Raw genomic sequence first — 15,557 nt, 5'->3', positions numbered from 1 at the left:
TTCAGTTTTGAAGGATAGATTTTTCTGGGTAAACAAATATATTTACAGAACACAGATATGTCAATTGAGTAGGGTCATTGGCTTTGGTTCTGGGTGGACACAGTAGTGTAATCCCTCTGTAGTATGTTAATTTGCAGTCAATGTCAGCAATGCCTGTGAGTGCCTTAGTGACCAAGACTGTAGGTTTTAGTGTAGCTTTTCTGCTGGGTCAGGCATGGCCTCCCCACTGGAGCTAGGAGCACCAGGTTGTTCCACATGCCAAGGTGTGTGCCAGCTACTCTTCCAGGTCAGGCACAGCCTCCCTGCTGGACGCAGGTGCACAGGGGCTGTGTTCTTGGGTTGGGCATGACCTCCTGGCTAGGCAGCACTGTCTGTTCCTTGGGAGGCAGGACACTATACGGGCTGAGATGCTGTGGTCATTGCTGATCTACTGGGCCTAACGTTTTGAGTAGCCAGTGTTGTGGCACTGCAGTCGTTGGGATGGGAAAGAGAGTGCTTCCTAGTCAGTTTATTCCCAGGGGTAAAGAACTGTAGCTGCTTGGTGGGAGATGTGATGAAACTATATGAGTGTAGTATAGTCACAGCAGAGCTCAGCAATTGGGAGATGCAGTGGCTACTGGTCCACAGGAAAGTACACACTCTAGCAGTGGCTTTCATTGCAAGATAGAGTCATATAGCAGCAGCTGGGATCCCGTGGGGGAGGAGGCACAATGTGGGTGCTTTCTCTGGAGTAATGCAGCCAAAGAACTCCTGGAAGCTTTCTAGACTAGGCCCAAGGCGTGCAATGACTAAAGTGTTCTCTAGTAGCAATGACTATAGGTGCCTGCAGCTTCCATGAGGTCTCTTGTGGGCCTCCTACTTATCTTTTCCCCCAAGAAGAGTCTCTCTTGTTTCTGATCCCACCTGAGGAGATGGAATGGCAAAGGTTGGATATATTCTTCCCTCTTCTATGCAGCAGCCCCAAACGTCCATGTTCTGTACAACTTTTACCAATCCCTACTGTATTCCAGTGTTCTCCTTCAGATACTCTAGTCAAAATGTGGTTATTTATTGTTTTGGTCTTTGTGCATGTGCCAGGGGGTGATAGGCACCTCTAGTCAGTCATCTTGCCAATGTCACTCCATTTTGAATTATTTGTCACATAATCCATATACCTCCATTTCTATAACGTTAGTTCCTCAAGGTTTATTTTAATCTTTGTTTGGACCATATTTTCCCATTTCTTCTGTTCACTGACATTTTGTGTTGGTATCTGCACATTTGAAAAAATATTCATCTCTCCTAGTATTTACATACTGGCTTCATACAGGGGAGGACTTTCATCAATCAGCTTAGGTAGAGAGATTCTTTTGTAACTAGTGTGTGTAAATTCCCAATTAGGTGGATTTTCCAATTTCTGTTTTTTAAAACCCACAATCTTCTACTCCCCATGGTTTCTTTCTGCTGTACTGTGTGACCTCTGGAGAGCAACACATTTCCCAACACTTTTGTGAGTTTCTTAGTCCTGAGTTCTAGTTTGATTGCACTGTGGTCTGAGAGACAGTTTGTTATAATTTCTCTTCTTTTACATTTGCTGAGGAGTGCTTTACTTCCAACTGTGTAGTCAATTTCGGAATAAGTGCGATGTGGTGCTGAGAAGAATGTATATTCTGTTGATTTGGGGTGGAGAGTACTGTAGATGTCTACTAGGTCTGCTTGGTGCAGAGTTGAGTTCAATTCCTGGATATCCTTGTTAACTTTCTGCCTCGTTGATCTGTCTAATGTTGACAGTGGGGTGTTAAAGTCTCCCGTAATTATTGTATGGGAGTCTAAGTCTCTTTGTAAGTCTCTAAGGACTTGCTTAATGAATCTGGGTGCTCCTGTATTGGGTGCATATATATTTAGGACAGTTAGTTCTTCCTGATGAATTGATGCCTTTACCATTATGTAATGGCCTTCTTTGTCTCTTTGGATCTTTGATGGTTTAAAGTCTGCTTTATCAGAGATTAGGATTGCAACCCCTGTTTTTTCTGTTTTCCATTTGCTCGGTAGATCTTCCTCCACCCCTTTATTTTGAGCTTATGTGTGTCTCTGCATGTGAGATGGGTCTCCTGAATACAGCAAACTGATGGGTCTTGACTCTTTATCCAATTTGCCAGTCTGTGTCTTTTAATTGGACCATTTAGTCCATTTACATTTAAGGTTAATATTGCTATGTGTGAACTTGATCCTGTCATTATGATATTAGCTGGTTATTTTGCTCGTTAGTTGATGCAGTTTCTTCCTAGCATCAATGGACTTTACATTTTGGCATGTTTTTGCAATGGCTGGTACCGGTTGTTCCTTTCCATGTTTAGGGCTTCCTTCAGGGTCTCTTGTAAGGCAGGCCTGGTGGTGACAAAATCTCTAAGCATTTGCTTATCTGTAAAGGATTTTATTTCTCCTTCACTTATGAAACTTAGTTTGGCTGGATATGAAATTCTGGGTTGAAAATTCTTTTCTTTAAGAATGTTGAATATTGGCCCCCACTCTCTTCTGGCTTGTAGAGTTTCTGCCGAGAGATCTGCTGTTAGTCTGATGGGCTTCCCTTTGTGGGTAACCCGACCTTTCTCTCTGGCTGCCCTTAAGATTTTTTCCTTCATTTCAACTTTGGTGAATCTGGCAATTATGTGTCTTGGAGTTGCTCTTCTGGAGGAGTATCTTTGTGGCGTTCTCTGTATTTCCTGAATTTGAATGTTGGCCTGCCCTACTAGGTTGGGGAAGTTCTCCTGGATGATATCCTGAAGAGTGTTTTCCAACTTGGTTCCATTTTCCCCCTCACTTTCAGGCACCCCAATCAGACGTAGATTTGGTCTTTTTACATAATCCCATACTTCTTGCAGGCTTTGTTCATTTCTTTTTCTTCTTTTTTCTTTTGGTTTCTCTTCTCGCTTCATTTCATTCATTTGATCCTCAATCGCTGATACTCTTTCTTCCAGTTGATCGAGTCGGTTACTGAAGCTTGTGCATTTGTCACGTATTTCTCGTGTCATGGTTTTCATCTCTGTCATTTCGTTTATGACCTTCTCTGCATTAATTAGTCTAGCTGTCAATTCTTCCACTCTTTTTTCAAGATTTTTAGTTTCTTTGCGCTGGGTACGTAATTCCTCCTTTAGCTCTGAGAAGTTTGATGGACTGAAGCCTTCTTCTCTCATCTCGTCAAAGTCATTCTCTGACCAGCTTTGATCCGTTGCTGGCGATGGGCTGCGCTCCTTTGCAGGGGGAGATGCGCTCTTATTTTTTGAATTTCCAGCTTTTCTGCCCTGCTTCTTCCCCATCTTTGTGGTTTTATCTGTCTTTGGTCTTTGATGATGGTGACATACTGATGGGGTTTTGGTGTGGGTGTCCTTTCTGTTTGTTAGTTTTCCTTCTAACAGTCAGGACCCTCAGCTGCAGGTCTGTTGGAGTTTGCTTGAGGTCCACTCCAGACCCTGTTTGCCTGGGTATCAGCAGCGGAGGCTGCAGAAGATAGAATATTGCTGAACAGCGAGTGTTGCTGTCTGATTCTTGTTCTGGAAACTTCGTCTCAGAGGTGTGCCCAGCAGTGTGGGGTGTGAGGTGTTGGTCTGCACCTAGTGGGGGATATCACTCAGTTAGGTTACTCAAGGGTCAGGGACCCACTTGAGCATGCAGTCTGTCCATTCTCAGATATCAACCTTCTTGCTGGGAGACCCACTGCTCTCTTCAAAGCTGTCAGACAGGGCCATTTACATCTGCAGAGGTTTCTGCTGCTTTTTGTTTAGCTATGCCCTGTCACCAGAGGTGGAGTCTACTGAGACAGGCAGGCCTCCTCAAGCTGTGCTGGGCTCTACCCAGTTTAAGCTTCCCAGAGGCTTTGTTTACGTACTTAAGCCTCAGCAATGGTGGGTGTCCCTTCCCCAGCCTCGCTGCTGCCATGCAGTTAGATTTCAGACTGCTGTGCTAGCAACGAGGGAGGCGCCGTGGGTGTGGGATACAATCACCTGGTGTGCCATTTGCTAAGACCCTTGGTAAAGCACAGTGTTAGGGTGGGAGTTACCCGATTTTCCAGATGTTGTGTCTCAGTTTCCCTTGGCTAGGAAAAGGGATTCCCTTCACCCTTGTGCTTCCCAGGTGAGGTGATGCCTCACCCTGCTTCAGCTCTCACTGGTTGGGCTGCACCAGCTGACCAGCACCAATTGTCCGTCACTCCCCAGTGAGATGAACCCGGTACCTCAGTTGAAAATGCAGAAATCACCCATCTTCTGTGTTACTCGCACTGGGAGCTGGAGGCTGGAGCCATTCCTATTTGGCCATCTTGCTCCAGGGAGCCAGTAATTTATTTTTATATCAGCAATATATAAGCTCTTATTTCCTCCAAGTCATCAAAACTTGATGTTATTAAATGTTAATTAGTAACAGTAGTAAAACGAAGTCATCTCATTGATTTGCATTTAATATACCCTGAAACATGATTTTCAATAATATTTTTACACATATAATTTTATTTTGTCTTTATATTATAAATAAAATTGCTTTCCTACCAGGATCTGTGATAACTGCTAGACTAATATTAAATCGGGTCATCATCACTAAGAACCTAAACAGTAGGAACTATTGTTCAATCTGCCAATTCCCTAAAGAGGCATATTAAAATCTTAGTCCACGTTTATAAAATTGTACACCTTACTTGCATTTCTTTAAATGCTTCCTTTATAGATTAAGAGTGCAGTATTGATATATATGTACACTATCTTAATTTTTAGAAAACTATGTGTATGGTTTGTATATTTATTTTGGGGCCAATTTTTTTATCCTAATGTGCCTTTTTAATTATGTTTTCTTAATATTTATATATTTTCATATTCTTTCTGGTAGAATTTGCATAGTTTTTGTCCTTGCATTCCTGTATTTTCAAATTTCTCTGTCATTATGCTTTAGTTTAGTCTTTCATAAGCATCATTGATTGATGGTCATTTTCTTTTTACTGCCATGTTCTAGTGTCAGGTTCTAATTAGCCTAGTTGTGCTAACTTTAAAATGGGGAAGCAAGGGTTTTGGTGGTTTCATAATGACTCAATAGCCAATTAAATGCTTGAAATTCAAGGTTTATGGATTTGTTGCATGCCTTTCACACACACAAAATCATAGAAATATACCCAACACACGCAGACAAAGATAAGAGAAAAGGAGTATGAACAGCAGGGAGTCCTTCTGGAGACCAGCATGCTGACTGACCCACTGGCAGATCTGTTTTCCCTGTGAACACCATAGCAGAGCTTCCAGTGGCTGCTGTCATAGAGAAGAGGCTTCAGAGCCAGAATTCTCTCCTCACAGTTGTCAGCGGCAGAGCCTCTGCAGGCATCATGACCATCTTCAGTTTCTTTGTGGTTTTATGGCCCTCTGAAGAGGGCCTCTGTTCATAGTCATCATCTTCAGCTGCCTTTTGGCTGTACTTTTCTGTCAGGTGCCTGTGGTGCCTGGTCACAGCAGGTGTTATCACCTCACCCCTCCATACATGTGCTTATTACTCAGAGTGTCAGCACTTTCACTCTAAGCCAAGATAGAAATTACTCCATTTTGAGACATTTAGTATCACAAAACATTATTATATATCCCATGTTTAATTATTGATAAAATGACATTTAATTACTGACATAGATTGATTTTTACTTCCAGAGAGTTATTTCCATTTTATCATGTAAATTATTGGTTTTAATACGCTTATTCCCTTAGCTTGTTATCTTCTGATTAAATTATTATCTTTTTTTAGTTACCATCATTTGTACAAAAACTATAAATGTAATACAAATTTAAATATTCAAATACATTTAATTTTTCCTCCACATAGCAATTATGGCCATTCATAAAATTGTGGGTTTACAATTATTTTCTTCTGAGTTCTTATAATATTGTGCCACTGTAGTCTCTCTATCCAAAGTTCCAGATGAGAAGTTTGTTGCTGCTGAATCCCTTATATTTGGAAAAAGCCTGTTAAGAAAAAATTTCCTCAAGTCATTGTAAATTCACATCTTAATACAGGCAAAAGTTGAGATGAAAATGTATTTCAGAACATATTGGTCTCATCTGAGGTGCCAAAGACATTTTGGAAAATCATGAGAAATGTTTATTTATAAATTTATTAATTTGACTTATCTATTAATAGTTTAAATCAATGAGAGAAAAATATTTGCAGAGAGTTTGCAAAAAATAAAGGTATTCTATTATTGAAAGGAACTTGATTTACTTTACATATACTTTACATTTACACTTTGCAAAGACAATAAATGGATACCCTGGTGAAACAGTAATCAAGTAGTTTCTCTCTTCTTTCTTTTTCTTTCTGTCTCATCCTGTACCCTAATAACTCAAAGAAAAGTAAATCCTTAGTATTTTATGTGTTTGTTTGTTTGGAATGTCTATTGCACAATAATATTGGTGTTCATATGTCAAGACATCATCAGAAGTTGCAGTGGTTTGTGTTTGCATTTTAAATTGTTCTAAATATTCTTATGCATCCTTTTGATCTTCTGAAACTAGAAAAATTGTCTCACATGAGACACATGAAATTGTAAACAACTTTTAAATATATGAAAAGAGCTAAAGTCTTTCATAGGGAACAAAGGTAAAAGGGTAGATGGAATTCAGCTACTAAGGAGCAGTGAAATTCATTCCAGGATCTCAGTACAAAAGACAAAACTGAAGAAAACATTTAGAAAAATAGGGAACACACACATATTTAAGGAAATTATTTGTCTTTGTAAGATAAATTGGTATTATGGAAGGTGTTTTTTTTTTTTTTTTTTTTTTTTTTTTCTTTTTTGAGATGAAGTCTTGCTCTGTCGTCCAGGCTGGAGTGCAGTGACGCGGTCTTGGCTCACTGCAAGCACCACCTCCCAAGCTGACACCATTCTTCTGCCTCAGCCTCCCAAGTAGCTGGGACTACAGGCACCCGCCACCAAGCCTGGGTAATTTTTTTTTTTTTTTTTTAGTGGAGACGCGGTTTCCCCATGTTAGCAAGGATCATCTCAATCTCTTGACCTCATGATCCACCCACCTCAGCCTCCCAAAGTGCTGAGATTATAGATATAAGCCACTGCACAGGGTCGATTTTTTTTATTTAAAAATTAAATGGTTGATTTTCAGCATTTCAACAAGTAGTCAATTTCAACTATTTTCTATTTTGACTAGGCTATCATGAGATTGTTGCTGTATAACTCTATAATATTAGCAATGGGAGACACATTAGTAGAGCCCTATTCATGGTGATAAATAGAATGATTTGGCCTTTATAGTCCATTGCATTGTGTAATTTCCAGTTTAAATCAATGAATGCATTGTCTGGACTTTTTTCCATATAATTCTAACGGAAAAAAATTACAAATTGATAAAATGTTTGGATAAAGCACCTCATTCATTGATCTCAATGAAATACAGAGAAGCAGCATCAGAAGAAGCCTTGTATCACCATATAGATGAAAACAGGACTTTTTAATTTTGTCTTAGCTCTTCTGGCCTCCTCCAATGTGAGACAGTAAAACTTCTCTATGACTATAATCCTGCATTGAATTCCATTGGGTCAATAGGTAAATGTGAGATGAGCTGCAGAATATTGGCTACAGGTTCCATACTACTTTTCTCCATCATTAACTCATGCCTATCAAGGCAAGATAATAACTGGCTTGTTTTTCATGGTGGCATAAACTAGGCATGAGAAGTATAAATCTGTATGGTAACAAGCACACACCTGTCCCTTGTATTTGTTTCATCTCAGCAGGTGGTATGTTGGCAAGCTAATGTTTGGACATAAAGGATCACACATAGGATATTGCTGTGAAGTAACTGGAAATTACAGAGGCTTTACCTAACAGGCCTCACAGAAGAAAGCTGTTCTTTAAGAAGGCAAGTGACTTGCAGTTTCTGGAGAAAGTTGCATTCCAGGGCTCAGCCTCACCCTAAAGCAACTGTGCTTATATGCATATCTGCTCTCTCAGCCCAGGAACCTCCTTTTGGAGGCCTCCTCCTTGGGGGCCTCAGCTGAGATGCTTTTCATTCACTCTGCTGAGGCCATCTTTTCTGGGGCAATTCTTTACTAAAAACCTCTTTTCTCTGACTCAGTACTACTGCATCTCTAGCACTTCCCTGTATCCTACAACCTTCCCCCTAGTTCATAAAATGACAGGAGACCTTTGTAAAGAGACAATTTTCCCCACCTCTGCTGATATCCTCTGACCCTCACCCAGTGCTGTTCTATGGGGAAAAATGGAACAGGAGGAGGAAGCACTACATTCCTTTTTGGCCTCTTTCTTATATACAACTACAGTAAGTAAATAGAGTTTCTTTCAATTCGACTTCCCCTAACTGACCAAATGTACACATGGTAGCTCTCAACAGAAGGTCTAAAGAATGCCAACAGTCACTGGATGTAAAGATGAAAACAAAGTAGACTATTCCACTTAGTTCCAGGTTATGGATTTTTTTGGTTAAGCAAAAATAATTTCTTTATATTGTTTGTAATTACTCACTAGACTTGCATCATGTTTGAGGGAAAAGCCTGAAGCCTACAGGTAAACAGGATACACCTTTGCATAACCTTGCACACATTTTTAATGGAACATTTTGGGACTGTAGATTTTGGGTAGAGCAAAAGAAGGAAATATTAACATTTTCCTTCCTAGCTTACTAGTTCTACATTCCCTTCCATTTTCATAAGGAAATTATATTTGCACAATAAACCCAGGACTTCTGTCTTTGGGCATGAGTTATGGGATATATGTCCCATAACATATAACAAAGATATATGTACTTTTATCAACATAGGTTCAGGAATGTTAATGGTTTCAGCCCTGTGGACACTTACATGTTTCTAAAAAAAAAAGAGTATGGCATTAATTTTCAAGTCAGTCCTTGAGATAAGAAGAGAGGAAATCCTGCAAATTTTTCAAAGAGCTCAATATACAGAAAGTTTGGTGAATGCCTTCTGGATGAAATATAGCTGAACCTTCCATATTTATCTGGGAGAGTTGTCCAATTATTCAATCAATGTTGAGAAAGTTATTGCCATTTGAGACAACAACATGGGCACTGGTAGAACCCCAGGAACCTTGAAAAGGCTATAATCAGGAAACTCTTGTATAACACACAGGTCTTTGTTTTTTCTTCCAGTTACTAAGGCACAAGGATAAGAATGGTCACTCTTCTGGACATCTGGAGATCCACCAAAGGAATGATTCCCTCTGAGTTACCACCCTTCCTTTTACATTTACCTCTCAGTCTGAAGTAAACCAAGGAAATAAGCATGGTGATGAAGACCATCAGCACCCACACCATCACAGTCATATCTTCCAAATACATAGAAACAAACTGGAATTTTCGATCTGAAACAGGAACTAGGGAGAGATGGAACATTTAGGATTGTTGCAGCAGAGAGAGGAGGGCTCGTTTAGAGATTTATGATAAGTTTACTCTCCAGGTTCCTGTTGCTTCATACCATCTGAGTGTGTCTGATGGTTGGGGAGAAGTAGGTTGGGCTATGTGGATGATCCTGGATATGAGTATATTTGGGCTAAGACCAGAAGAAGGCTGTGATGAGGCAGGTGCCATTCTTCTCAAGCAGCATAGTATTTTCCCTGAGTGGCCACAGTCTGAAGGACAGATAAACACATTGTGTATTTACCCACATTAGCTGGTGCTGAGGACCCTCAAGAATCCTGGGTCTTGTGAGGAGTGTCATAAAATAGAATAGTCTTGGGTGAGCAGACTCTCTAGAATAAAAAAGATCTCAAAATTCTTAAAAGTCATACTATCATCTATGTCAAAAGTCTCATTTAAATTATGTTTTCTCTATGGTTCTAAAGAAGTAAACATGCCCATATCATATTTTGGTTAACATATCTTGTAATGGCAGCACCACTACCAGCAATGAAGGCATCTGTTTCATTACTATGCTTATTAGAAATTACTCTCTTATATAAGAGAGTACAGTTATTAAACCATAGTTATTAATCACCAAATATTTGCTCAATTAGTGACTGTGTAAATGACAAATGCCTCAGGCATGTCATGTGCTATGATAAGAACCTGAATGAAAGTGGTGTTTTCCAGAGACTGGAAGAGCTCAGGGCCTCTGAACAGCTGAGAGAAGTCTTAAATAACTTGGTAATAGTAATGGTAGAATCTGTGGACAGTGGGTGCAGCCCACAGAGGGTGAGCTGAAGCAGGGCGGGGTGTTGCCTCACCTGGGGAGCACAAGGGATCAGGGGATTTCCCTTTCTTAGCCAAGGGAAGCCATGATAGACTGTACGTGGGAAAACAGGACACTTCTGCACAAATACTGCACGTTTTCCTATGGTCTTAGAAACCAGCAGACCAGGAGATTCTCTCCCGTACCTGGCTCAGTGGGTGCCATGCCCACGGAGCCTTGCCCACTTCCAGTGCAGCAGTCTGAGATTGACCTGTGAGGTGGCATTCTGGAGGGGGAGGGGCATCTGCCATTGCTGAGACTTGAGTAGGTAAACAAACTGGCTGGGAAGCCCACCTGCCTCTGTAGACTCCACTTCTGTGGGTAGGGCATAGCTAAACCAAAAGGCAGCAGAAACTTCTGCAGACTTAAACGACCCTGCCTAACATCTCTGAAGAGAGCACTGGTTCTCCCAGTATGGAGTTTGAGCTCTGATAACGGACAGGCTGCCTCCTCAAGTAGGTCCCTGACCCCCATGTAGCCTAACTGGAAGACACCTCCCAGTCGGGGCCAACTGACACCTCATACAGGCAGGCATCACTTGGGGACAAAACTACCAGAGGAAGGATCAGGCAGCAATATTTACTGTTCTGCAATATTTACCATTCTGCAGCCTCCACTTGTGATACCCAGGCAAACAGGGTCTAGAGTGGACCTCCAAGAAACTCCAACAGACCTGCAGCTGAGGGACCTAACTGTTAGAAGGAAAACTAACAAACAGAAAGGAATAGCATCAGTATCAACAAAAAGGACATCCACACCAAAACCCCATATGTAGGTCACCACCATCAAAGACCAAAGGTAGATAAAACCACAAAGATGGGGAGAAACCAGAGCAGAAAAGCAGAAAATTCTAAAAACCAGAGCGCCTCTTCTCCTCCAAAGGATTGCAGCTCCTCACCAGCAACAGAACAAAGCTGGACAGAGAATGAGTTTGACAACTTGACAAAAGTAGACTTCAGAAGGTTGGTAATAACAAACTTCTCCGAGCTAAAGGAGCATGTTTTAACCCATTGCAAGGAAGCTAAAAACCTTGAAAAATGTTACATGAAAAATGAGAATAAACAGTGTAAAGAAGATGTTAAATGACCTGATGGAACTGAAACCATGACACAAGAACTTCGTGATGCATTCACAAGCTTCAATAGCCGATAAAATCAAGTGGAAGAAAGGATATCAGTGATTGAAGATCAAATTAATGAAATAAAGCAAAAAGACAAGTTTAGAGGAAAAAAAGAGTAAAAAGAAACAAACAAACCTCCAAGAAATATGGGACTATGTGAAAAGACCAAATCAATGTTGGATAGGTGCCCCTAAAAGTGATGGGGAGAATGGAACCAAGTTGGAAAACACTCTGCAGGATATTATCCAGGAGAACTTCCCCAACCTAGCAAGGCAGGCCAACATTGAAATTCAGGAAACACAGAGAACACCACAAAGATACTCCTCGAGAGGAGCAACTCTAAGACAAATAATTGTCAGATTCACCAAAGTTGAAATGAAGGAAAAAATGTTAAGGCAGCCAGAGAGAAAGATCAGGTTACCCACAAAGGGAAGCCCATCAGACTAACAGTGGATCTGTTGACAGAAACCCTACAAGCCAGAAGAGATTGGGGGCCAATATACAACATTCTTAAAGAAAAGAATTTTCAACCCAGAATCTCATATCCAGCCAAACTAAACTTCATAAGTGAAGGAGAAATAAAATCCTTTAGAGACAAGTACATACTAAGAGATTTTGTCGCCACTAGGCCTGCCTTACAAAAGCTACTAAAGGAAGCACTAAATATGGAAAGGAACAACTGGTACCAGCCACTGCAAAAACATGCCAAATTGTAAAGACCATCCATGCTAGGAAGAAACTACATCAACTAATGGGCAAAATAACCAATTAACATCATCATAATGATGGGATCAAATTCACACATGACAATATTATCCTTAAATATAAATGGGCTAAATGCCTCAGTTAAAAGACACAGACTGGCAAATTGGATAAAGAGTCAAGACCCATCAGTGTGATGTATTCAGGAAACCCATCTCATGTGCAGAGACACACACAGAATCAAAATAAAAGGATAGAGGAAGATCTACCAAGCAAACGGAAAGCAAAAAAAGCAGAGTTTGCAATCCTAGTCTCTGATAAAACAGACTTTAAACCATCAAAGATCAAAGAGACAAAGAAGGTCATTACATACTGGTAAAGGGATCAATTCAACAGGAAGAGCTAACTATCCTAAATATATATGCTCCCCATACAGGAGCATCCAGATTCATAAAGCAAGTCCTTACAGAACTACAGAGAGATTTAGACTCCCACACAAAAATAATGGGAGGCTTTAACAACCCACTGTCAATATTAGACAGATCGATGAGACAGGAGGTTAACAAGGATATCCAGGACTTGAACTCAGCTTTGCATCAAGCGGATCTACTAGACATCTACAGAACTCTCCACCCCAAATCAACAGAATATACATTCTTCTCAGCACCACATTGCACTTATTCTAAAATTGACCATATAATTGGAAGTAAAGCACTCCTAAGCAAATGTAAAACAAAAACAAAAACAAAACCCAGAAATCACTGCAAACTGTCTATCAGACAACAGTACAATCAAACTAGAACTCAGGATTCAGAAACTCACTCAAAACCACACAACTACATGGAAACTGAACAACGTGCTCCTGAATGACTACTAGGTAAATAACAAAAAGAAGGCAGAAATAAAGATGTTCTTTGAAACCAATGAAAAGCAAGACACAATGTACCAGTCTCAGGGACACATTTAAAGCAATGTGGAAAGGAAATTTTATAGCACTAAATGCCCACAAGACAAAGCAGGAAAGGTCTAAAATCGACACCCTAACATCAAAATTTAAAGAACTAGAGAAGCAAGAGCAAGCAAATTCAAAAGCTAGCAGAAGGCAAGAAATAACTAAGATTTGAGCAGAACTGAAGGAGATAGAGCCACAAAAAAACCCTCCAAAAAATAAATGAAGCCAGGAGCTGATATTTTGAAAAGAGCAACAAAATAGATAGACCACTAGCAAGACTAAGAAGAAAAGAGAGAAGAATAAAATAGATGCAATAAAAAATGATAAAGGGGATATCACCACTGATCCCACAGAAATATAGAATACCTTCAGAGAATATTACAAACACTTCTACTCAAATAAACAAAATCTAGAAGAAATGGGTAAATTCATGGACATATACACCATCCCAGGAATGAATCAGGAAGAAGTTGAATCTCTGAACAGACTAATAACAGGCTCTGAAATTGAGGCAATAATTAATAGCCTACCAATTTAAAAAAGTCCAGGACCAGAAGGATTCACAGCCTTCTGAAACTATTCCAATCAGTAGAAAAAGAGGCAATCCTCCCTAACTCATTTGATGAAGTCAGCATCATCCTGATACCAAAGTCTGGCAGAGACACAAAAAAAGAGAATTTTAGACCAATATCCCTGATGAACATCAATGCAAAAATCCTCAATAAAATACTGGCAAACCGAATCCAGCAGCACATCAAAAAGCTTATCCATCATGATCAAGTTGGCTTCATCCCTGGGATGCAAGGCTGGTTCAACATACGCAAATCAATAAATGTAATCCATCACATAAACAGAACCAATGACAAACACCACATGATTATCTCAATAGATGCTGAAAAGGCCTTCAACAAAATTCAACAGCCCTTCATGCTAAAAAACTCTTCATGCTATAAACTAGGTATTGATGCAACATATCTCAAAATAATAAGAGCTATTTATGACAAACCCACAGCCAATATCATACTGAATGGGCAAAAACTGGAAGCAATCCCTTTGAAAACCGGCACAAGAAAAGGTTGCCCTCTCTCACCACTCCTATTCAACATAGTGTTGGAAGTTCTGGCCAGGGCAATCAGGCAAGAGAAAGAAATAAAGGATATTCAATTAGGAAAAGAGGCAGTGTTGGAAGTTCTGGCTAGGGCAATCAGGCAAGAGAAAGAAATCAAGGGTATTCAGTTAGGAAAAGAAGAAGTCAAATTGTCCCTGTTTGCAGATGACATGATTGTATATTTAGAAAACTCCATTGTCTCAGCCCAAAATCTCCTTAAGCTGATAAGCAACTTCAGCAAAGTCTCAGGATACAAAATCAATGTGCAAAAATAACAAGCAATCCCATATACCAATAACAGACCGGCAGAGTTCAAATGAGTGAACTCACATTCACAATTGCTACAAAGAGAATAAAATACCTAGGAATCCATCTTATGAGGGATCTGAGGGACCTCCTCAAGGAGAACTGCAAACCACTGCTCAGTTAAATAAAAGAGGATACTAACAAATGGAAGAACATTCCATGCTCATGGATAGGAAGAATCAATGTCATGAAAATGGCCATACTGCCCAAGGTAACTTATAGATTCAATGCCATCCCATCAAGTTACCAATGACTTTCTTCAGAGAATTGGAAAAAGATACTTTAAAATTCATATGGAACCAAAAAAGAGCCCACATTGCCAAGACAATCCTAAGCACAAAGAACAAAGCTGGAGGCATCATGCTACCTGACTTCAAACTATACTACAAGGCTACAGTAACCAAAACAGCATGGTACTGGTACCAAAACAGAGATATAGACCAATAGAACAGAACAGGAGCTTCAGAAATAACACCACACATCTACAACCATCTGATCTTTGACAAACCTGATGAAAACAAGCAACAGGGAAAGGATTACCTATTTAATAAATGGTGCTGAGAAAACTGGCTAGCCATATGTAGAAACCTAAAACTGGATCCCTTCCTTACACCTTATACAAAATTAATTCAAGATGGATTAAAGACTTAAATGTTAGACCTAAAACCATAAAAACTCTAGAAGAAAACCTAAGCAATACCATTCAGGTCATAGGCATGAGCAAGAACTTCATGACTAAAACACCAAAAGCAATGGCAACAAAAGCCAAGATAGACAGATGGAACCTAATTAAAGAGCTTCTGCACAACAAAAGAAACTACCATCAGCGTGAACAGGCAACCTACAGAATGGGAGAAAAGTTTTGCAATCTACTCATCTGACAAAGGGCTAATATACAGAATCTACATAGAACTTAAACAAATTTACAGCCAAAAAAAACCAAACAATCCCATCAAAAAGTGGGCAAAGGCTATGAACAGACACTTCTCAAAAGAAGACATTTATGCAGTCAACAGACACATGAAAACATGCTCATCATCACTGATCATCAGAAAAATGCAAATCAAAACCACAATGAGATACCATCTCTTGCCAGTTAGAATGGTGATCATTAAAATTTCAAGAAACAACAGATGCTGGAGAGGATGTGG

At 39.9% G+C, this 15,557-nt stretch overlaps 1 protein-coding gene across 1 annotated transcript in view; it reads right to left on the bottom strand.

Moving 5' to 3' along the window:
• Positions 1-9,143: 9,143 nt before the first annotated feature.
• The window catches only part of LOC108526682 (selection and upkeep of intraepithelial T-cells protein 1), a 33,687-nt gene continuing 27,273 nt past the window's right edge, over positions 9,144-15,557 (bottom strand). The window contains exon 6 of the mRNA XM_017867519.1: positions 9,144-9,364. Coding sequence (XP_017723008.1) covers positions 9,144-9,364 — 221 coding nt within the window. The remainder of the gene's footprint in view (positions 9,365-15,557) is intronic.

The sequence above is a fragment of the Rhinopithecus bieti genome, unplaced genomic scaffold (genome assembly GCF_001698545.2).
Source record: "Rhinopithecus bieti isolate Rb0 unplaced genomic scaffold, ASM169854v2 scaffold_3764, whole genome shotgun sequence".
NCBI lineage: Eukaryota > Metazoa > Chordata > Mammalia > Primates > Cercopithecidae > Rhinopithecus > Rhinopithecus bieti.
Note: the sequence above shows the minus strand (reverse complement) of the source record. Positions and strands in the feature narration are given on the sequence as shown.